Genomic DNA, 23,737 nt, shown 5'->3' with positions numbered 1-23,737 from the left:
TAGGAGCCCTGCTAGAGCCTTACAAAATGACCTCTAGCAGGTCACTGGTGTGAATGTCTCTGGCCACACTGCCAGAAACAGACTTCATGAAGGTGGCCCGAGGGCCCGATGGCCTCTAGAGGGACCTGTGCTCACTGACCTGTTCTGTGCATCCTGACCTCTTTTGTGAATGCATGTGCCAGACAGTTGGCAAACTAGTGTAAATAATAGCCAAACATGTGCATAATTTTTCTAGGAGTGTGTTGGAAATGTTAATAAGGACATGGATGACGTGGCGTGGATGAACTTGACTGGCCTGCACAGTCCTGACCTCAACCCAACAGAACACCTTAGCGCAGAGACTGAGAGCCAGTCTCCTCGTTCAACATCAGGGTGTGACCTCACAAATGCACGTCTGAAAGACTGGTTAAAAAAAATCCCATAAACACACTCCTTAACCTTGTGGAAAGCCTTACCAGAAGATTTGAAGCTGTTATACAAAGAGTGGATCGACATCATATTAAACTAATTAAGAATAAGATGTGACTGAAGTTCATATGTGGGTCAAGGTGACCCAATACTTTAGGTAATATAGTGTGTGTGTGTGTGTGTGTGTGTGTGTGTGTGTGTGTGTTATTTATAAAGCCTAGGCCTACTCTATATACTGACATTTCTGATATTCATGACAGCACACTTTATGCAGATTATAGATGATGACGTTGTAAATGTTTTCAGTTATGTGTGTGGGTTTTACCAACAAGTCAAGGCTATAGCGCATTTCATACACACAAGTCATCCAATGCGCTTTACATTAATAAAACCAAACGTTAATAGCATAATTGCAAACAATGTGCAAAGCAGAAATGTTAAAGCTATCGTTACACAGTGTTTAAAATGTTACCCTGCAAGACGTTTTATGGCTTTGGTGCATCCATTCGGTTTTATTGTGTAAAAGCAATGGGCAAAAGCGGTAGGCTATTTAATCTTACAATAATTGTTTTACTTTATTTGTTTATTTTTCTGTCCATATGACCAGGCTACTGTAGGCTAAACGTTAATTTTAATGTTGACATAATGTTTACTGATGTCAGTAGGCTAGTTTTAGACAGCGTCTGCTAACTATAGGCCCTACATCTGATCGAGTTTGCCTTCATATTTTATCGTGTATTGTTGCGTCACTATGAAGGAGCAGTGAAGTTCACGTTTGGGTGGTTTACTCATTCTTGATTCAGTGCCGCAGAGAGCAGTCGTAGGCCATTCTGTTTTTCTGTCGTTACTTTGAGTTTTAAAAATAACGCGTGTAACAACGCCATAGTCTTCAATCCGTGAGCCAGTCAAGGTAAGTGGCCTATTTGCACTTTTTGTGGGCTAGACTGTTCAGAGATAGTCTAGTAGGCCTAGTGTGTGAAAGTGTGAAATCATGAATAGGCCTAATATTAGGTCTACATTTCTTTGACTAGGCCTATTATTATATGCAGCATCATGTAGCCTACGTTTCTTTCTTTAAGGCCCATGGGTGTCATGAAAGAAATAATAGTTTTTCTGCTCAGTATTCAAGAGTTAGGTGGTAGGAGGGCTGGACTGGGACAAAAAATTGGCCCTGATGGCGGCCTACACCCATCATGATTGTTTAGACGTAGCCTACATTTTCTGCAGACAGTCCACTTAAAATATGCGTGCTTTCTATGCCATGCCATGATTTGGTGTTCTGCGTTCCTGTTAGCTTAATCTAGGGTCTGGCTGGTCTGGCTACGTTCCTGTGATAATTATGATCTTTAAAATCTTTAATCGGTCTCAGTAGGCCTACTTATCTGTTCAGCTTACGCATAGAGATATACTTTGATACATGATATTGTATTGACATTAGTATTATGCTGTTATTACTATTATTAGTATAGGCTATATAATTTGTAATTAATATTGCGGATCATATTGGCCTAGGCCTAGCCTACGCTACAGATCCGGAAAATATTTGAAATTCTGTCTGTCAAGCGCACCATTTCAACGCAGAGCAAGCAGACTCGCCCTCTGTCTAACTCAGCTACAGCAGTGTTTCCCACACATAGACAAATTTGTGGCGGTGCGCCACAGATTCAGCACCGGCCGCCACATATTGCGTTTCGTTATTCTTTGACTTATTTATTTATTCTTATTTTGAAACGCTATTGAAAAACACGCAGCATTCGTAAAGCTGAATTTCCTTTCCCTGCGCTCCCTCTCACTCGCGCGTCTGTCTCTCATTCACACACGCACACCCCCTACCCTCCGTTAACACCGCGGCTGTCTGTCTCCTTGAAAACCAACGATTTCATACCTGGAAGCGTGGTCGGTGGTCGCACTGATGCACCTGACGCTGCTCGGGTAGAAGCATAAAGTTCTCCCGCAACTTTTGTAGTCTAGGCTATACGTGCAACTTAATTACCATTTACCAAACAGTAGAAGTAAAGTCATTCTCCTTGGCCCGCTCTCGTGCGTGTTCAATTAGCCGCCCTCCACATGCACATTTAATCCAAATAAAACATTCACAATCGTGGACGTATTGACGCACAGAAGACGACTAGCTAAATTACTGTTATATTCGGTTAGCATCATTAGTAGGCTATGCTGCAGACATTTGCATTCAAGTTGATTGACCAACAATGTTTTTCAACTCCAAGACTTAAAAGGGCCTGTCCCAAGGAGAAAAAGTATTAGCTTACCTTGAAACTTAAACACATGTGGGGAAACTGAACAGTCCAACCAGTAGAGTATGATAAGCTAAGCCTGCTATGTTTACAATATTTTGAGGGTTCAACCAGACAGCTGAATTTAAGAAGTGGAGTTGTAATATGAATAGTAGGCTATAATCTGCATAAAGTTTGCTGTTATGAATATCAGAAATGTCAGTATAGGCCTATATAATGTAAATAATGACGTAATGTGTGTGTGTTTCAAATCAAGACAAGCTTAACATCTTGGTAAAAAAAAAAAAAAAAAAACATTATATGAAAGGAGAACGATAAAAAGGCGATGCAATGAAAAATATGGGTGCCCCCCCCCCCCCCCCCCCCCCCCCCGTCAGACATGGGGCGACCACCACACATTGCCTTCTAATCTGTGGGAAACACTGTACAGGTGGCGTGAAAGTGATACCTGCAGATCACATAATCTCCCATTCATTTATTCATATGTAAATTCAATATATTATAATAGCCTATTGTCTAAATAAAGATGATATCGACGATTCTGCCCAAAAGTGCGTCGGCCAACGGATATTTACCCGGTAGATAGCCTGTGGCCAGTCCAGCCATGGATGGCCTTACTGTAGCCTACCATCAACTGGCTTATGTGTGCAGGTGATATGTTTTAAGTAGATATTTAGTGGCTTTCATCGTCTTTTTTTTTTTATCATGACCAAAGAACCCCGGAGAAATACGTAGCCATTTGATTCCATGGTAACAAATTATGACGTAATAATTCAGCACATTATTCATTGCAGTTCACTTCTAACAAAATAAATCCACTTTACTTCACCCACAGGTTGATATGAGTGAGCAAGCAGATCAAAACCTTTCATGGGCAAAGGTATGATTGTAATTATTGTTTTGTTATATTGTTATGTTATTATTGCAATTCTCCTTAATGTACTGTAACCTTGCCATGCCATAGTTATTGTTATTATATTGATTGAACGACTTTATTGTTTATTTGCTATTCTCATATTCATTGTTTATTTTCATTGTGAAACACAAATGTACTCCATTGTTTAGGTTATCCATGTCCGTCCTATCCCAACTCAACTGTCTGTGAGTATATCCTACAGGGCGGTCTGTTACACACACACACACACACACACACACACACACACACACACACACACACACACACACATTCACTGCAGCTGTGTCTCCCGCAAACTCAGCCCGGTAGGACACACACCAAACACTGCAGCTTAACCATCTTAGGGCCAGATACACACAGCACTACAGTACCACATCAGGGCCAGAACAGAGCTAAACACACATAGCAGAACAGCTAGAGTAGACCCAAAACCATATTAGGACCAGCATACAAATGAAAACTCCAATGTAGGCTGTGTCAGTTAATCAAGAGTGTTTGTGTGAATGTGCGTGTGTGTTTGTGTTTAGAATGAAGAGGATGACTGCAAGAGCAGCAGCACCTTTGATGTAGAGAACTGCGGTGACTGCTACATCAGTGATGTGTCCAGCTGCATTGAGGTGAGGAGAGTCCAGCACAGAGTAGAGTAGGTTGGAGAGGAGAGGAGAGAAAAAGAGAGAAGAATAGAGTATAGAAGGAAGAGGAGTGAAGAGTGTAGAGAGGAGAAGTGGATAGAGGAGTGTAGAGGAGAGGAGTAGAGTAGAGGGGAGTGGAATAGAGTAAAGTAGAATAGAGTCCTTTATCAGCACTAGAGATAAGCACATGGCTGTGTAAAATGTAGGTTGGCCAAGCTCTTTGACTTAAGTGTGTGTGTGTGTGTGTGTGTAGCTTGAGTTGGACCTTAAGGAGAGTAGGTGTGACAGTGCCCTGATGACCGACCCTGCTGTCCCGAACTATCTTGTTCCTCCTCCCTCCGTCATGGTAAAGCACCTTCATTTTTAATGTATCTCTGTGGCAGGCAGGCCTCTGTCTGTCTGTGTGTGTGTGTGTGTGTGTGTGTGTGTGTGTGTTCGTTTAATCATACATCTGGTGTTTGTTTCTCAGCATGGGGTTTCCTTCTGCAATACACTGTATTCCTTCCCATGATAACCCATTACCCACTTAGGAGAAATAATCTACTCCAATGAATGTAGGTTGGCTAGGCTCTGTGACTTAAGTGTGTGTGTGTGCATGCGTGTGTTTCCTCACTTAAGTTGGACCTTAAGGAGAGCAGTATCCCTGCCCTGAGGACCGACCCTGCTGTTGACCTTGGAGACGCCTTTGACCTCTTTGAGGTACGAGAGACGGACAGTCTGACCCGTAGTGCAGACGAGACATCTGAATGTGACAGGCTTACCCAAAGATTAACGTTACATATCAACTAAACACACATCGCTAGAACCTGATTGGTTACCTGATTCATTTTTAATAGGTACTACAATTAATGTGTGTGTGTGTGCACATATGTGCGTGTGTGTGTTTGTTTAGACTGAGGATGAGGAGGAGACCAGCACCAGCAGCACCAGCAGCAGCAGCAGTAGCACCAGCGGTGGCTCATCTGGATCTGTGGCCGCCTGCGCCCTGTCCAACTCCTCCAGCAACAGTGAGGTGAGACTGCTGTAGCAGAGACGGTTTATAAAGTAACTAGACAATCTTTGGCTGTAGGCTGGGGCTATGACCTCTTTTTGACCTCTATCTTACACCTGACATAGATTGCAGTGACAGCTGTCTGTCTCTGTCTCTGGACTGACAGAGGGATAAATATGCGTGTTTACTGTGACTAAGGTGTACAGTATGTGTGTGTGTGTGTGTTTACTATGAAAAGGATGCCCGCAAGAGCAGCACTAGCACCATTATAATTGAGAGAGGAAATTGTGGTGACTGCTACCTCAGCGATGTGTCCAGCTGCAGTGAGGTGAGGAGAGTCCAGCACAGAGTAGAGTAGAGTAGGTTAGAGAAGAGGAGAGGGGAGTAGAATAGAATAGAGGGGAGTAGAGGATATCAGTACTACAGATAAGCACATGGCTGTGTCAAATGTACGTTGGCAAGGCTCTATGACTTAAGTATGTGTGTGTGTGTGTGTGTGTGTGTGTATGTGTGTGTGTGTGTGTGTGTGTGTGTGTGTGTGTGTGTGTGTGTGTGTGTGTGTGTGTGTGTGTGTGTGTGTGTAGCTTGAGTTGGACCTTAAGGAGAGCAGGTGTGTAAGTGCCCTGAGGACCGACCCTGCTGTCCAGAACTCTGGACTTCTGGTCTCTCCCCCAGTCATGGTAAAACACCTTCATTTTTATGTTTCTCTGTGGCAGGTAGGTGTGTGTGTGTGCAGTATATGCCTGTTTGTGTGCATGTTTGTGTGTGTATGTGTATATGTATGCCTGTGTGGATGTTTGTGTGTGTGTGTGTGTGTGTGTGCGTTTCATTATACAGTACATGTGGTGTTTGTTTCTAAGCATAGGGTGTCCTTGTGAAATACTCTGTATTCCTTCCCAAGATAACCCACTAATGAGAAAAATTCTATGTGAGTCTGTGTGTGTGTGTGTGTGTGTGTGTGTGCGTGTGTGTGTGTGTGTGCGTGTGTGTGTGTGTGTGTGTGTGTGTGTGTGTGTGTGTGTGTGTGTGTGTGTGTGTGTGTGTGGGTGCAGATGGATGACCTTCCACCACGTCCTGCCCGTCCCGTGCTGCAGTGCTGGGACGACCCCCAGGTGGCCTCTTGCCGGAGGACGGACCGCCTCTTCAGCACCCCAACTGACCACGACTGGGTCACCATGAGCGTTCCGGCCCTCTACAGGACCGAGAGCGACCTCACCCTGGTCAGCTTGGATGAGGACGACGCTCCCAGGGCAGGTGTGGAGCCGGTTGCCCCTGTGCTGGTCAGCAGCTCTGGGGGAGCGAGCGCTGACCTAAGCGGTGGTGGCCAGTCTGAGGCCTGGGCGGTGCTGGAGCACGTGCTGGAGAGCAACATGGCCAGCTTGCAGCAGGAGGTGACGGTTCACCTGGACGGTGTGCAGGACAAACTGACCGCCGAGCTGCAGCTCCGCAAGCGCCTCCGTGAGGAGGAGCGCTGGGCTGAACGCCACCGGCAGGGGGGGCGGCTGGAGAGCCTGCCCATGTGGCTGCGTCGCCTTGGTGACATCCTGAAAGGCCTGGTGAAGACGAGGCCGAAGAGCGGCAGGATTGTACCGGCCGGTAGCGCCGCAACAGCAGCATCAGCAGCGGGCGCCGAAGTCTCCGGCCACAAGGAGCTTTGCCACGTGGCACAGAGCGCCTGCCATTCGCAGGTCGTCCTGGAGAGGGCGCGGGCAAAGTACGCACAGGTGAAGGAGCGCCAGGCGACCTCACGCGATCAGGAGATTCTCGGCCAGGTCCTGGAACAGCTGGACGACCTGGAGAGAAAGTTCCTGAAACAGCAGGAGCTGATGCTGAATGAGGTGGAGAGCACACTCAACAGGCTGCTCGGGACAGAGAAGGTGAGTCTCACACTCTCTCACACACACACACACACACACACACACACACGGCTCACTGGAGCTATATTTGACTGATGGTCTCATTCAGTCTGGAGGGCCAGTGGACCTGGAGGAGGAGAAGAGGAGCGAAGAGGACATGAAGAGCAAACCCAAGAAGAAGGGTCTGAAGAGGTGTGTGTGTGTGTGTGTGTGTGTGTGTGTGTGTGTGTGTGTGTGTGTGTGTGTGTGTGTGTGTGTGTGTGTGTGTGTGTGTGTGTGTGTGTGTGTGTGTGTGTGTGTGTGTGTGTGTGTGTGTGTGTGTGTGTGTGTGTGTGTGTGTGTGTGTGTGTCAATGTATTTGTGTTGGAGGGCTAACTTGTCCCTTGAGGATATTTTATAGTAGCCTGTCCCTGCTGTGTACATTATATAGTAACAGAGTGGACATTCGTAACCTGGAGTGGACATTGTTAAGTAGCCTATCCCTGAAGTTGACGTGTGTGTGTGTGTGTGTGTGTGTGTGTGCACACATGTGTATGTGGAGGCTGTAAGGGGTAGATGGATTCAGGCTGGGTCTTAAAGTGATTTGTAGACTCAGTATGACCAGGGGAAAGAGATTGTCTGTCTGTCTTTGTTTGTGTACGTGTGTGTGTGTGTGTGTGTGTGTTTGTGCATGATTATGTTGGTTATGTCTTGTTTTCTGCTCACAGGTTCTTCAAGTCCCTTTGCTGCCTCAACTAGATATCACCATCACTGTACTACGGGCTGCGGGTTCAAGGCCGACTCCTCCATACCATGTCGTAGTGTCCCTAAAGTGCTCCCGATGTGCAGATTGGCGCCTTACATGGCAGCCTCTGCCATCGGTCCCCTAGAGCAAGACACTGAACCCTAAAAGGCTCCAGATGCGCAGATTGGCGCTTTACTGTATATGGCAGCCTCTGCTGTCGGCCTTTTTGAGCAAGACACTGAACCCTGCAGTGCTCTCGATGCACAGATTGGCGCCCTACATGGCAGCCTCTGCCGTCGGTCTTCTTGAGCAAGCTAAAGTGTTTTGCAAATGCAGTCCATTTCATTTCATGTAGTACAGTATTTACTAGTCACAGCACTATTTTTTCTTTCATTTTAAAAATCAATAAAATTACCCTCATGGTATCTGTGTTGTCTGTGATGGTTATGCTTAGGAGGTGTAGTCTGCAATGTACTCATGTCTCAAAGGGAAGTTTTGTAAGACACACTTCGCAAAACTGTGGGCACAATTCACTGTACAGCACTCTTTTTGTGGAACTTTTAAAACAACTCACTGCTTACGCCCAATTTCTAAGTATCCAACACACTCCTAGCAAAATTATATGCACGTATGGCTAATTATTTACGCTGTTTTGCCAACTGTCTGGGACACGGTCACATCATGAAAACTGTTTCAGATAATTAGTTCACTTTGCAATCAGCCTAAGCAGTGTAAACAAGGCACAGAGAAGATGTCCTGTGTGGAGTACAATGGAGGGAGCAGGAAGAGTGACAATTAGAGGAGGCCTAGGAAGAGGGTGTGGAGGTGAAGTAGTAGGAGGAAGAGGACAAGGAGGTGAAGAAGCGAGAGGGAGAGGACGACAAGGACAAGGAGGTGAACTTAGAGGAAGAAGACAAGGAGGAGCATAGGAGGGGAATAGGAAGGGCAGAAGACCCAAGGTAAAACGGCTATCTCACCAAGCAAACAACAATGGGATCAAATGACAGAAACATAAACATGTGAAGACAGAAGTTAATGGTGATGTGATCGGATCATAAAATACACTGCTCAAAAAAATAAAGGGAACACTGGTTCATAGGAGTATAGCATCAAGTCGGTGACACTTGTGGGATATTGATCTGGCCAGTTACTGTAAGCAACAGAGGTGGTTTGTGAATCAGGTTGACCTGCTTTGATGTCAACGAAATTTTCTGCAGGTGTACTAGAGGGCCAACTGTGAGACCCCCAAAACAGAAATGTTTTTACAGGTGGTGGCAACTGGTAATTTTTCCATCTTCATCCCTCTTGACTGATTTGTCACTAGTTTTGCATTTGGATAAGGTCAGTGTTACCACTGGTAGCATAAGCCAGTATCTGGAGCCGACAGAGGTTGCACAGGGTAGTCCAACCCCTTCAGATTGGCACACCAATACGTTCCCTAGCCAAAAAGACTGCTGTGTCTCCCCCTGCAGTCTCAAGAGCATGGAAGAGATTCCAGGAGACACGTATTTGCTCTAGGAGAGCAGGGCAGAGTGGTAGAAGATCCTCAACCCAGTAGCATGACCAGTATCTGCTCCTTTTTGCAAGGACGAACAGTAGGAGCCCTGCTAGAGCCTTACAAAATGACCTCTAGCAGGTCACTGGTGTGAATGTCTCTGGCCACACTGCCAGAAACAGACTTCATGAAGGTGGCCCGAGGGCCCGATGGCCTCTAGAGGGACCTGTGCTCACTGACCTGTTCTGTGCATCCTGACCTCTTTTGTGAATGCATGTGCCAGACAGTTGGCAAACTAGTGTAAATAATAGCCAAACATGTGCATAATTTTTCTAGGAGTGTGTTGGAAATGTTAATAAGGACATGGATGACGTGGCGTGGATGAACTTGACTGGCCTGCACAGTCCTGACCTCAACCCAACAGAACACCTTAGCGCAGAGACTGAGAGCCAGTCTCCTCGTTCAACATCAGGGTGTGACCTCACAAATGCACGTCTGAAAGACTGGTTAAAAAAAATCCCATAAACACACTCCTTAACCTTGTGGAAAGCCTTACCAGAAGATTTGAAGCTGTTATACAAAGAGTGGATCGACATCATATTAAACTAATTAAGAATAAGATGTGACTGAAGTTCATATGTGGGTCAAGGTGACCCAATACTTTAGGTAATATAGTGTGTGTGTGTGTGTGTGTGTGTGTGTGTGTGTGTGTGTTATTTATAAAGCCTAGGCCTACTCTATATACTGACATTTCTGATATTCATGACAGCACACTTTATGCAGATTATAGATGATGACGTTGTAAATGTTTTCAGTTATGTGTGTGGGTTTTACCAACAAGTCAAGGCTATAGCGCATTTCATACACACAAGTCATCCAATGCGCTTTACATTAATAAAACCAAACGTTAATAGCATAATTGCAAACAATGTGCAAAGCAGAAATGTTAAAGCTATCGTTACACAGTGTTTAAAATGTTACCCTGCAAGACGTTTTATGGCTTTGGTGCATCCATTCGGTTTTATTGTGTAAAAGCAATGGGCAAAAGCGGTAGGCTATTTAATCTTACAATAATTGTTTTACTTTATTTGTTTATTTTTCTGTCCATATGACCAGGCTACTGTAGGCTAAACGTTAATTTTAATGTTGACATAATGTTTACTGATGTCAGTAGGCTAGTTTTAGACAGCGTCTGCTAACTATAGGCCCTACATCTGATCGAGTTTGCCTTCATATTTTATCGTGTATTGTTGCGTCACTATGAAGGAGCAGTGAAGTTCACGTTTGGGTGGTTTACTCATTCTTGATTCAGTGCCGCAGAGAGCAGTCGTAGGCCATTCTGTTTTTCTGTCGTTACTTTGAGTTTTAAAAATAACGCGTGTAACAACGCCATAGTCTTCAATCCGTGAGCCAGTCAAGGTAAGTGGCCTATTTGCACTTTTTGTGGGCTAGACTGTTCAGAGATAGTCTAGTAGGCCTAGTGTGTGAAAGTGTGAAATCATGAATAGGCCTAATATTAGGTCTACATTTCTTTGACTAGGCCTATTATTATATGCAGCATCATGTAGCCTACGTTTCTTTCTTTAAGGCCCATGGGTGTCATGAAAGAAATAATAGTTTTTCTGCTCAGTATTCAAGAGTTAGGTGGTAGGAGGGCTGGACTGGGACAAAAAATTGGCCCTGATGGCGGCCTACACCCATCATGATTGTTTAGACGTAGCCTACATTTTCTGCAGACAGTCCACTTAAAATATGCGTGCTTTCTATGCCATGCCATGATTTGGTGTTCTGCGTTCCTGTTAGCTTAATCTAGGGTCTGGCTGGTCTGGCTACGTTCCTGTGATAATTATGATCTTTAAAATCTTTAATCGGTCTCAGTAGGCCTACTTATCTGTTCAGCTTACGCATAGAGATATACTTTGATACATGATATTGTATTGACATTAGTATTATGCTGTTATTACTATTATTAGTATAGGCTATATAATTTGTAATTAATATTGCGGATCATATTGGCCTAGGCCTAGCCTACGCTACAGATCCGGAAAATATTTGAAATTCTGTCTGTCAAGCGCACCATTTCAACGCAGAGCAAGCAGACTCGCCCTCTGTCTAACTCAGCTACAGCAGTGTTTCCCACACATAGACAAATTTGTGGCGGTGCGCCACAGATTCAGCACCGGCCGCCACATATTGCGTTTCGTTATTCTTTGACTTATTTATTTATTCTTATTTTGAAACGCTATTGAAAAACACGCAGCATTCGTAAAGCTGAATTTCCTTTCCCTGCGCTCCCTCTCACTCGCGCGTCTGTCTCTCATTCACACACGCACACCCCCTACCCTCCGTTAACACCGCGGCTGTCTGTCTCCTTGAAAACCAACGATTTCATACCTGGAAGCGTGGTCGGTGGTCGCACTGATGCACCTGACGCTGCTCGGGTAGAAGCATAAAGTTCTCCCGCAACTTTTGTAGTCTAGGCTATACGTGCAACTTAATTACCATTTACCAAACAGTAGAAGTAAAGTCATTCTCCTTGGCCCGCTCTCGTGCGTGTTCAATTAGCCGCCCTCCACATGCACATTTAATCCAAATAAAACATTCACAATCGTGGACGTATTGACGCACAGAAGACGACTAGCTAAATTACTGTTATATTCGGTTAGCATCATTAGTAGGCTATGCTGCAGACATTTGCATTCAAGTTGATTGACCAACAATGTTTTTCAACTCCAAGACTTAAAAGGGCCTGTCCCAAGGAGAAAAAGTATTAGCTTACCTTGAAACTTAAACACATGTGGGGAAACTGAACAGTCCAACCAGTAGAGTATGATAAGCTAAGCCTGCTATGTTTACAATATTTTGAGGGTTCAACCAGACAGCTGAATTTACGAAGTGGAGTTGTAATATGAATAGTAGGCTATAATCTGCATAAAGTTTGCTGTTATGAATATCAGAAATGTCAGTATAGGCCTATATAATGTAAATAATGACGTAATGTGTGTGTGTTTCAAATCAAGACAAGCTTAACATCTTGGTAAAAAAAAAAAAAAAAAAACATTATATGAAAGGAGAACGATAAAAAGGCGATGCAATGAAAAATATGGGTGCCCCCCCCCCCCCCCCCCCCCCCGTCAGACATGGGGCGACCACCACACATTGCCTTCTAATCTGTGGGAAACACTGTACAGGTGGCGTGAAAGTGATACCTGCAGATCACATAATCTCCCATTCATTTATTCATATGTAAATTCAATATATTATAATAGCCTATTGTCTAAATAAAGATGATATCGACGATTCTGCCCAAAAGTGCGTCGGCCAACGGATATTTACCCGGTAGATAGCCTGTGGCCAGTCCAGCCATGGATGGCCTTACTGTAGCCTACCATCAACTGGCTTATGTGTGCAGGTGATATGTTTTAAGTAGATATTTAGTGGCTTTCATCGTCTTTTTTTTTTTATCATGACCAAAGAACCCCGGAGAAATACGTAGCCATTTGATTCCATGGTAACAAATTATGACGTAATAATTCAGCACATTATTCATTGCAGTTCACTTCTAACAAAATAAATCCACTTTACTTCACCCACAGGTTGATATGAGTGAGCAAGCAGATCAAAACCTTTCATGGGCAAAGGTATGATTGTAATTATTGTTTTGTTATATTGTTATGTTATTATTGCAATTCTCCTTAATGTACTGTAACCTTGCCATGCCATAGTTATTGTTATTATATTGATTGAACGACTTTATTGTTTATTTGCTATTCTCATATTCATTGTTTATTTTCATTGTGAAACACAAATGTACTCCATTGTTTAGGTTATCCATGTCCGTCCTATCCCAACTCAACTGTCTGTGAGTATATCCTACAGGGCGGTCTGTTACACACACACACACACACACACACACACACACACACACACACACACACACACACACATTCACTGCAGCTGTGTCTCCCGCAAACTCAGCCCGGTAGGACACACACCAAACACTGCAGCTTAACCATCTTAGGGCCAGATACACACAGCACTACAGTACCACATCAGGGCCAGAACAGAGCTAAACACACATAGCAGAACAGCTAGAGTAGACCCAAAACCATATTAGGACCAGCATACAAATGAAAACTCCAATGTAGGCTGTGTCAGTTAATCAAGAGTGTTTGTGTGAATGTGCGTGTGTGTTTGTGTTTAGAATGAAGAGGATGACTGCAAGAGCAGCAGCACCTTTGATGTAGAGAACTGCGGTGACTGCTACATCAGTGATGTGTCCAGCTGCATTGAGGTGAGGAGAGTCCAGCACAGAGTAGAGTAGGTTGGAGAGGAGAGGAGAGAAAAAGAGAGAAGAATAGAGTATAGAAGGAAGAGGAGTGAAGAGTGTAGAGAGGAGAAGTGGATAGAGGAGTGTAGAGGAGAGGAGTAGAGTAGAGGGGAGTGGAATAGAGTAAAGTAGAATAGAGTCCTTTATCAGCACTAGAGATAAGCACATGGCTGTGTAAAATGTAGGTTGGCCAAGCTCTTTGACTTAAGTGTGTGTGTGTGTGTGTGTGTAGCTTGAGTTGGACCTTAAGGAGAGTAGGTGTGACAGTGCCCTGATGACCGACCCTGCTGTCCCGAACTATCTTGTTCCTCCTCCCTCCGTCATGGTAAAGCACCTTCATTTTTAATGTATCTCTGTGGCAGGCAGGCCTCTGTCTGTCTGTGTGTGTGTGTGTGTGTGTGTGTGTGTGTGTGTTCGTTTAATCATACATCTGGTGTTTGTTTCTCAGCATGGGGTTTCCTTCTGCAATACACTGTATTCCTTCCCATGATAACCCATTACCCACTTAGGAGAAATAATCTACTCCAATGAATGTAGGTTGGCTAGGCTCTGTGACTTAAGTGTGTGTGTGTGCATGCGTGTGTTTCCTCACTTAAGTTGGACCTTAAGGAGAGCAGTATCCCTGCCCTGAGGACCGACCCTGCTGTTGACCTTGGAGACGCCTTTGACCTCTTTGAGGTACGAGAGACGGACAGTCTGACCCGTAGTGCAGACGAGACATCTGAATGTGACAGGCTTACCCAAAGATTAACGTTACATATCAACTAAACACACATCGCTAGAACCTGATTGGTTACCTGATTCATTTTTAATAGGTACTACAATTAATGTGTGTGTGTGTGCACATATGTGCGTGTGTGTGTTTGTTTAGACTGAGGATGAGGAGGAGACCAGCACCAGCAGCACCAGCAGCAGCAGCAGTAGCACCAGCGGTGGCTCATCTGGATCTGTGGCCGCCTGCGCCCTGTCCAACTCCTCCAGCAACAGTGAGGTGAGACTGCTGTAGCAGAGACGGTTTATAAAGTAACTAGACAATCTTTGGCTGTAGGCTGGGGCTATGACCTCTTTTTGACCTCTATCTTACACCTGACATAGATTGCAGTGACAGCTGTCTGTCTCTGTCTCTGGACTGACAGAGGGATAAATATGCGTGTTTACTGTGACTAAGGTGTACAGTATGTGTGTGTGTGTGTGTTTACTATGAAAAGGATGCCCGCAAGAGCAGCACTAGCACCATTATAATTGAGAGAGGAAATTGTGGTGACTGCTACCTCAGCGATGTGTCCAGCTGCAGTGAGGTGAGGAGAGTCCAGCACAGAGTAGAGTAGAGTAGGTTAGAGAAGAGGAGAGGGGAGTAGAATAGAATAGAGGGGAGTAGAGGATATCAGTACTACAGATAAGCACATGGCTGTGTCAAATGTACGTTGGCAAGGCTCTATGACTTAAGTATGTGTGTGTGTGTGTGTGTGTGTGTGTATGTGTGTGTGTGTGTGTGTGTGTGTGTGTGTGTGTGTGTGTGTGTGTGTGTGTGTGTGTGTGTGTGTGTGTGTGTAGCTTGAGTTGGACCTTAAGGAGAGCAGGTGTGTAAGTGCCCTGAGGACCGACCCTGCTGTCCAGAACTCTGGACTTCTGGTCTCTCCCCCAGTCATGGTAAAACACCTTCATTTTTATGTTTCTCTGTGGCAGGTAGGTGTGTGTGTGTGCAGTATATGCCTGTTTGTGTGCATGTTTGTGTGTGTATGTGTATATGTATGCCTGTGTGGATGTTTGTGTGTGTGTGTGTGTGTGTGTGCGTTTCATTATACAGTACATGTGGTGTTTGTTTCTAAGCATAGGGTGTCCTTGTGAAATACTCTGTATTCCTTCCCAAGATAACCCACTAATGAGAAAAATTCTATGTGAGTCTGTGTGTGTGTGTGTGTGTGTGTGTGTGCGTGTGTGTGTGTGTGTGCGTGTGTGTGTGTGTGTGTGTGTGTGTGTGTGTGTGTGTGTGTGTGTGTGTGTGTGTGTGTGTGGGTGCAGATGGATGACCTTCCACCACGTCCTGCCCGTCCCGTGCTGCAGTGCTGGGACGACCCCCAGGTGGCCTCTTGCCGGAGGACGGACCGCCTCTTCAGCACCCCAACTGACCACGACTGGGTCACCATGAGCGTTCCGGCCCTCTACAGGACCGAGAGCGACCTCACCCTGGTCAGCTTGGATGAGGACGACGCTCCCAGGGCAGGTGTGGAGCCGGTTGCCCCTGTGCTGGTCAGCAGCTCTGGGGGAGCGAGCGCTGACCTAAGCGGTGGTGGCCAGTCTGAGGCCTGGGCGGTGCTGGAGCACGTGCTGGAGAGCAACATGGCCAGCTTGCAGCAGGAGGTGACGGTTCACCTGGACGGTGTGCAGGACAAACTGACCGCCGAGCTGCAGCTCCGCAAGCGCCTCCGTGAGGAGGAGCGCTGGGCTGAACGCCACCGGCAGGGGGGGCGGCTGGAGAGCCTGCCCATGTGGCTGCGTCGCCTTGGTGACATCCTGAAAGGCCTGGTGAAGACGAGGCCGAAGAGCGGCAGGATTGTACCGGCCGGTAGCGCCGCAACAGCAGCATCAGCAGCGGGCGCCGAAGTCTCCGGCCACAAGGAGCTTTGCCACGTGGCACAGAGCGCCTGCCATTCGCAGGTCGTCCTGGAGAGGGCGCGGGCAAAGTACGCACAGGTGAAGGAGCGCCAGGCGACCTCACGCGATCAGGAGATTCTCGGCCAGGTCCTGGAACAGCTGGACGACCTGGAGAGAAAGTTCCTGAAACAGCAGGAGCTGATGCTGAATGAGGTGGAGAGCACACTCAACAGGCTGCTCGGGACAGAGAAGGTGAGTCTCACACTCTCTCACACACACACACACACACACACACACACACGGCTCACTGGAGCTATATTTGACTGATGGTCTCATTCAGTCTGGAGGGCCAGTGGACCTGGAGGAGGAGAAGAGGAGCGAAGAGGACATGAAGAGCAAACCCAAGAAGAAGGGTCTGAAGAGGTGTGTGTGTGTGTGTGTGTGTGTGTGTGTGTGTGTGTGTGTGTGTGTGTGTGTGTGTGTGTGTGTGTGTGTGTGTGTGTGTGTGTGTGTGTGTGTGTGTGTGTGTGTGTGTGTGTGTGTGTGTGTGTGTGTGTGTGTGTGTGTGTGTCAATGTATTTGTGTTGGAGGGCTAACTTGTCCCTTGAGGATATTTTATAGTAGCCTGTCCCTGCTGTGTACATTATATAGTAACAGAGTGGACATTCGTAACCTGGAGTGGACATTGTTAAGTAGCCTATCCCTGAAGTTGACGTGTGTGTGTGTGTGTGTGTGTGTGTGTGCACACATGTGTATGTGGAGGCTGTAAGGGGTAGATGGATTCAGGCTGGGTCTTAAAGTGATTTGTAGACTCAGTATGACCAGGGGAAAGAGATTGTCTGTCTGTCTTTGTTTGTGTACGTGTGTGTGTGTGTGTGTGTGTGTTTGTGCATGATTATGTTGGTTATGTCTTGTTTTCTGCTCACAGGTTCTTCAAGTCCCTTTGCTGCCTCAACTAGATATCACCATCACTGTACTACGGGCTGCGGGTTCAAGGCCGACTCCTCCATACCATGTCGTAGTGTCCCTAAAGTGCTCCCGATGTGCAGATTGGCGCCTTACATGGCAGCCTCTGCCATCGGTCCCCTAGAGCAAGACACTGAACCCTAAAGTGCTCCCGATGTGCAGATTGGCGCCTTACATGGCAGCCTCTGCCATCGGTCCCCTAGAGCAAGACACTGAACCCTAAAAGGCTCCAGATGCGCAGATTGGCGCTTTACTGTATATGGCAGCCTCTGCTGTCGGCCTTTTTGAGCAAGACACTGAACCCTGCAGTGCTCTCGATGCACAGATTGGCGCCCTACATGGCAGCCTCTGCCGTCGGTCTTCTTGAGCAAGCTAAAGTGTTTTGCAAACGCAGTCCATTTCATTTCATGTAGTACAGTATTTACTAGTCACAGCACTATTTTTTCTTTCATTTTAAAAATCAATAAAATTACCCTCATGGTATCTGTGTTGTCTGTGATGGTTATGCTTAGGAGGTGTAGTCTGCAATGTACTCATGTCTCAAAGGGAAGTTTTGTAAGACACACTTCGCAAAACTGTGGGCACAATTCACTGTACAGCACTCTTTTTGTGGAACTGTTAAAACAACTCACTGCTTACGCCCAATTTCTAAGTATCCAACACACTCCTAGCAAAATTATATACACGTATGGCTAATTATTTACGCTGTTTTGCCAACTGTCTGGGACACGGTCACATCATGAAAACTGTTTCAGATAATTAGTTCACTTTGCAATCAGCCTAAGCAGTGTAAACAAGGCACAGAGAAGATGTCCTGTGTGGAGTACAATGGAGGGAGCAGGAAGAGTGACAATTAGAGGAGGCCTAGGAAGAGGGTGTGGAGGTGAAGTAGTAGGAGGAAGAGGACAAGGAGGTGAAGAAGCGAGAGGGAGAGGACGACAAGGACAAGGAGGTGAACTTAGAGGAAGAAGACAAGGAGGAGCATAGGAGGGGAATAGGAAGGGCAGAAGACCCAAGGTAAAACGGCTATCTCACCAAGCAAACAACAATGGGATCAAATGACAGAAACATAAACATGTGAAGACAGAAGTTAATGGTGATGTGATCGGATCATAAAATACACTGCTCAAAAAAATAAAGGGAACACTGGTTCATAGGAGTATAGCATCAAGTCGGTGACACTTGTGGGATATTGATCTGGCCAGTTACTGTAAGCAACAGAGGTGGTTTGTGAATCAGGTTGACCTGCTTTGATGTCAACGAAATTTTCTGCAGGTGTACTAGAGGGCCAACTGTGAGACCCCCAAAACAGAAATGTTTTTACAGGTGGTGGCAACTGGTAATTTTTCCATCTTCATCCCTCTTGACTGATTTGTCACTAGTTTTGCATTTGGATAAGGTCAGTGTTACCACTGGTAGCATAAGCCAGTATCTGGAGCCGACAGAGGTTGCACAGGGTAGTCCAACCCCTTCAGATTGGCACACCAATACGTTCCCTAGCCAAAAAGACTGCTGTGTCTCCCCCTGCAGTCTCAAGAGCATGGAAGAGATTCCAGGAGACACGTATTTGCTCTAGGAGAGCAGGGCAGAGTGGTAGAAGATCCTCAACCCAGTAGCATGACCAGTATCTGCTCCTTTTTGCAAGGACGAACAGTAGGAGCCCTGCTAGAGCCTTACAAAATGACCTCTAGCAGGTCACTGGTGTGAATGTCTCTGGCCACACTGCCAGAAACAGACTTCATGAAGGTGGCCCGAGGGCCCGATGGCCTCTAGAGGGACCTGTGCTCACTGACCTGTTCTGTGCATCCTGACCTCTTTTGTGAATGCATGTGCCAGACAGTTGGCAAACTAGTGTAAATAATAGCCAAACATGTGCATAATTTTTCTAGGAGTGTGTTGGAAATGTTAATAAGGACATGGATGACGTGGCGTGGATGAACTTGACTGGCCTGCACAGTCCTGACCTCAACCCAACAGAACACCTTAGCGCAGAGACTGAGAGCCAGTCTCCTCGTTCAACATCAGGGTGTGACCTCACAAATGCACGTCTGAAAGACTGGTTAAAAAAAATCCCATAAACACACTCCTTAACCTTGTGGAAAGCCTTACCAGAAGATTTGAAGCTGTTATACAAAGAGTGGATCGACATCATATTAAACTAATTAAGAATAAGATGTGACTGAAGTTCATATGTGGGTCAAGGTGGCCCAATACTTTAGGTAATATAGTGTGTGTGTGTGTGTGTGTGTGTGTGTGTGTGTGTGTGTGTGTGTGTGTGTGTGTGTGTGTGTGTGTGTGTGTGTGTGTGTGTGTGTGTGTGTGTGTGTGTGTGTGTGTGTGTTATTTATAAAGCCTAGGCCTACTCTATATACTGACATTTCTGATATTCATGACAGCACACTTAATGCAGATTATAGATGATGACGTTGTAAATGTTTTCAGTTATGTGTGTGGGTTTTACCAACAAGTCAAGGCTATAGCGCATTTCATACACACAAGTCATCCAATGCGCTTTACATTAATAAAACCAAACGTTAATAGCATAATTGCAAACAATGTGCAAAGCAGAAATGTTAAAGCTATCGTTACACAGTGTTTAAAATGTTACCCTGCAAGACGTTTTATGGCTTTGGTGCATCCATTCGGTTTTATTGTGTAAAAGCAATGGGCAAAAGCGGTAGGCTATTTAATCTTACAATAATTGTTTTACTTTATTTGTTTATTTTTCTGTCCATATGACCAGGCTACTGTAGGCTAAACGTTAATTTTAATGTTGACATAATGTTTACTGATGTCAGTAGGCTAGTTTTAGACAGCGTCTGCTAACTATAGGCCCTACATCTGATCGAGTTTGCCTTCATCTTTTATCGTGTATTGTTGCGTCACTATGAAGGAGCAGTGAAGTTCACGTTTGGGTGGTTTACTCATTCTTGATTCAGTGCCGCAGAGAGCAGTCGTAGGCTATTCTGTTTTTCTGTCGTTACTTTGAGTTTTAAAAATAACGCGTGTAACAACGCCATGGTCTTCAATCCGTGAGCCAGTCAAGGTAAGTGGCCTATTTGCACTTTTTGTGGGCTAGACTGTTCAGAGATAGTCTAGTAGGCCTAGTGTGTGAAAGTGTGAAATCATGAATAGGCCTAATATTAGGTCTACATTTCTTTGACTAGGCCTATTATTATATGCAGCTTCATGTAGCCTACGTTTCTTTCTTTAAGGGGCCCATGGGTGTCATGAAAGAAATAATAGTTTTTTCTGCTCAGTATTCAAGAGTTAGGTGGTAGGAGGGCTGGACTGGGACAAAAAATTGGCCCTGATGGCGGCCTACACCCATCATGATTGGTTAGACGTAGCCTACATTTTCTGCAGACAGTCCACTTAAAATATGCGTGCTTTCTATGCCATGCCATGATTTGGTGTTCTGCGTTCCTGTTAGCTTAATCTAGGGTCTGGCTGGTCTGGCTACGTTCCTGTGATAATTATGATCTTTAAAATCTTTAATCGGTCTCAGTAGGCCTACTTATCTGTTCAGCTTACGCATAGAGATATAGGCCTACTTTGATACATGATATTGTATTGACATTAGTATTATGCTGTTATTACTATTATTAGTATAGGCTATATAATTTGTAATTAATATTGCGGATCATATTGGCCTAGGCCTAGCCTACGCTACAGATCCGGAAAATATTTGAAATTCTGTCTGTCAAGCGCACCATTTCAACGCAGAGCAAGCAGACTCGCCCTCTGTCTAACTCAGCTACAGGTGGCGTGAAAGTGATACCTGCAGATCACATAATCTCCCATTCATTTATTCATATTCATAAATTCAATATATTATAATAGCCTATTGTCTAAATAAAGATGATATCGACGATTCTGCCCAAAAGTGCGTCGGCCAACGGACATTTACCCGGTAGATAGCCTGTGGCCAGTCCAGCCATGGATGGCCTTACTGTAGCCTACCATCAACTGGCTTATGTGTGCAGGTGATATGTTTTAAGTAGATATTTAGTGGCTTTCATCGTCTTTTTTTTTATCATGACCAAAGAACCCCGGAGAAATACGTAGCCATTTGATTCCATGGTAACAAATTATGACGTAATAATTCAGCACATTATTCATTGCAGTTCACTTCTAACAAAATAAATCCACTTTACTTCACCCACAGGTTGATATGAGTGAGCAAGCAGATCAAAACCTTTCATGGGCAAAGGTATGATTGTAATTATTGTTTTGTTATATTGTTATGTTATTATTGCAATTCTCCTTAATGTACTGTAACCTTGCCATGCCATAGTTATTGTTATTATATTGATTGAACGACTTTATTGTTTATTTGCTATTCTCATATTCATTGTTTATTTTCATTGTGAAACACAAATGTACTCCATTGTTTAGGTTATCCATGTCCGTCCTATCCCAACTCAACTGTCTGTGAGTATATCCTACAGGGCGGTCTGTTACACACACACACACACACACACACACACACACACACACACACACACACACATTCACTGCAGCTGTGTCTCCCGCAAACTCAGCCCGGTAGGACACACACCAAACACTGCAGCTTAACCATCTTAGGGCCAGATACACACAGCACTACAGTACCACATCAGGGCCAGAACAGAGCTAAACACACATAGCAGAACAGCTAGAGTAGACCCAAAACCATATTAGGACCAGCATACAAATGAAAACTCCAATGTAGGCTGTGTCAGTTAATCAAGAGTGTTTGTGTGAATGTGCGTGTGTGTTTGTGTTTAGAATGAAGAGGATGACTGCAAGAGCAGCAGCACCTTTGATGTAGAGAACTGCGGTGACTGCTACATCAGTGATGTGTCCAGCTGCATTGAGGTGAGGAGAGTCCAGCACAGAGTAGAGTAGGTTGGAGAGGAGAGGAGAGAAAAAGAGAGAAGAATAGAGTATAGAAGGAAGAGGAGTGAAGAGTGTAGAGAGGAGAAGTGGATAGAGGAGTGTAGAGGAGAGGAGTAGAGTAGAGGGGAGTGGAATAGAGTAAAGTAGAATAGAGTCCTTTATCAGCACTAGAGATAAGCACATGGCTGTGTAAAATGTAGGTTGGCCAAGCTCTTTGACTTAAGTGTGTGTGTGTGTGTGTGTGTAGCTTGAGTTGGACCTTAAGGAGAGTAGGTGTGACAGTGCCCTGATGACCGACCCTGCTGTCCCGAACTATCTTGTTCCTCCTCCCTCCGTCATGGTAAAGCACCTTCATTTTTAATGTATCTCAGAGGCAGGCAGGCCTCTGTCTGTCTGTGTGTGTGTGTGTGTGTGTGTGTGTGTGTGTGTGTGTGTGTGTGTGTTCGTTTAATCATACATCTGGTGTTTGTTTCTCAGCATGGGGTTTCCTTCTGCAATACACTGTATTCCTTCCCATGATAACCCATTACCCACTTAGGAGAAATAATCTACTCCAATGAATGTAGGTTGGCTAGGCTCTGTGACTTAAGTGTGTGTGTGTGCATGCGTGTGTTTCCTCACTTAAGTTGGACCTTAAGGAGAGCAGTATCCCTGCCCTGAGGACCGACCCTGCTGTTGACCTTGGAGACGCCTTTGACCTCTTTGAGGTACGAGAGACGGACAGTCTGACCCGTAGTGCAGACGAGACATCTGAATGTGACAGGCTTACCCAAAGATTAACGTTACATATCAGCTAAACACACATCGCTAGAACCTGATTGGTTACCTGATTCATTTTTAATAGGTACTACAATTAATGTGTGTGTGTGTGCACATATGTGCGTGTGTGTGTTTGTTTAGACTGAGGATGAGGAGGAGACCAGCACCAGCAGCACCAGCAGCAGCAGCAGTAGCACCAGCGGTGGCTCATCTGGATCTGTGGCCGCCTGCGCCCTGTCCAGCTCCTCCAGCAACAGTGAGGTGAGACTGCTGTAGCAGAGACGGTTTATAAAGTAACTAGACAATCTTTGGCTGTAGGCTGGGGCTATGACCTCTTTTTGACCTCTATCTTACACCTGACATAGATTGCAGTGACAGCTGTCTGTCTCTGTCTCTGGACTGACAGAGGGATAAATATGCGTGTTTACTGTGACTAAGGTGTACAGTATGTGTGTGTGTGTGTGTGTTTACTATGAAAAGGATGCCCGCAAGAGCAGCACCAGCACCATTATAATTGAGAGAGGAAATTGTGGTGACTGCTACCTCAGCGATGTGTCCAGCTGCAGTGAGGTGAGGAGAGTCCAGCACAGAGTAGAGTAGAGTAGGTTAGAGAAGAGGAGAGGGGAGTAGAATAGAATAGAGGGGAGTAGAGGATATCAGTACTACAGATAAGCACATGGCTGTGTCAAATGTACGTTGGCAAGGCTCTATGACTTAAGTATGTGTGTGTGTGTGTGTGTGTGTATGTGTGTGTGTGTGTGTGTGTGTGTGTGTGTGTGTGTGTGTGTGTGTGTGTGTGTGTGTGTGTGTGTGTGTGTGTGTGTGTGTGTGTGTGTAGCTTGAGTTGGACCTTAAGGAGAGCAGGTGTGTAAGTGCCCTGAGGACCGACCCTGCTGTCCAGAACTCTGGACTTCTGGTCTCTCCCCCAG

At 45.4% G+C, this 23,737-nt stretch overlaps 1 protein-coding gene across 1 annotated transcript in view; it reads left to right on the top strand.

The window, feature by feature from the left end:
* Positions 1-20,128: 20,128 nt before the first annotated feature.
* Positions 20,129-23,737, top strand: part of LOC134097368 (uncharacterized) — a 3,905-nt gene continuing 296 nt past the window's right edge. The window contains exons 1-9 of the mRNA XM_062550254.1: positions 20,129-20,214; positions 21,337-21,381; positions 21,567-21,602; positions 21,939-22,028; positions 22,297-22,389; positions 22,676-22,756; positions 22,950-23,069; positions 23,289-23,378; positions 23,647-23,737. The exon at positions 23,647-23,737 is cut by the window's right edge and continues 296 nt beyond it. Of these exons, the coding sequence (XP_062406238.1) occupies positions 21,343-21,381; positions 21,567-21,602; positions 21,939-22,028; positions 22,297-22,389; positions 22,676-22,756; positions 22,950-23,069; positions 23,289-23,378; positions 23,647-23,737 (640 nt within the window). The 5' untranslated portion in view covers positions 20,129-20,214; positions 21,337-21,342. The remainder of the gene's footprint in view (positions 20,215-21,336; positions 21,382-21,566; positions 21,603-21,938; positions 22,029-22,296; positions 22,390-22,675; positions 22,757-22,949; positions 23,070-23,288; positions 23,379-23,646) is intronic.

Source organism: Sardina pilchardus, chromosome 12, assembly GCF_963854185.1.
Source record: "Sardina pilchardus chromosome 12, fSarPil1.1, whole genome shotgun sequence".
Classification (NCBI taxonomy): Eukaryota; Metazoa; Chordata; class Actinopteri; order Clupeiformes; family Clupeidae; genus Sardina; species Sardina pilchardus.
The sequence above is the reverse complement of the archived record's forward strand: the minus strand, read 5'-3'. Positions and strand labels throughout refer to the sequence as shown.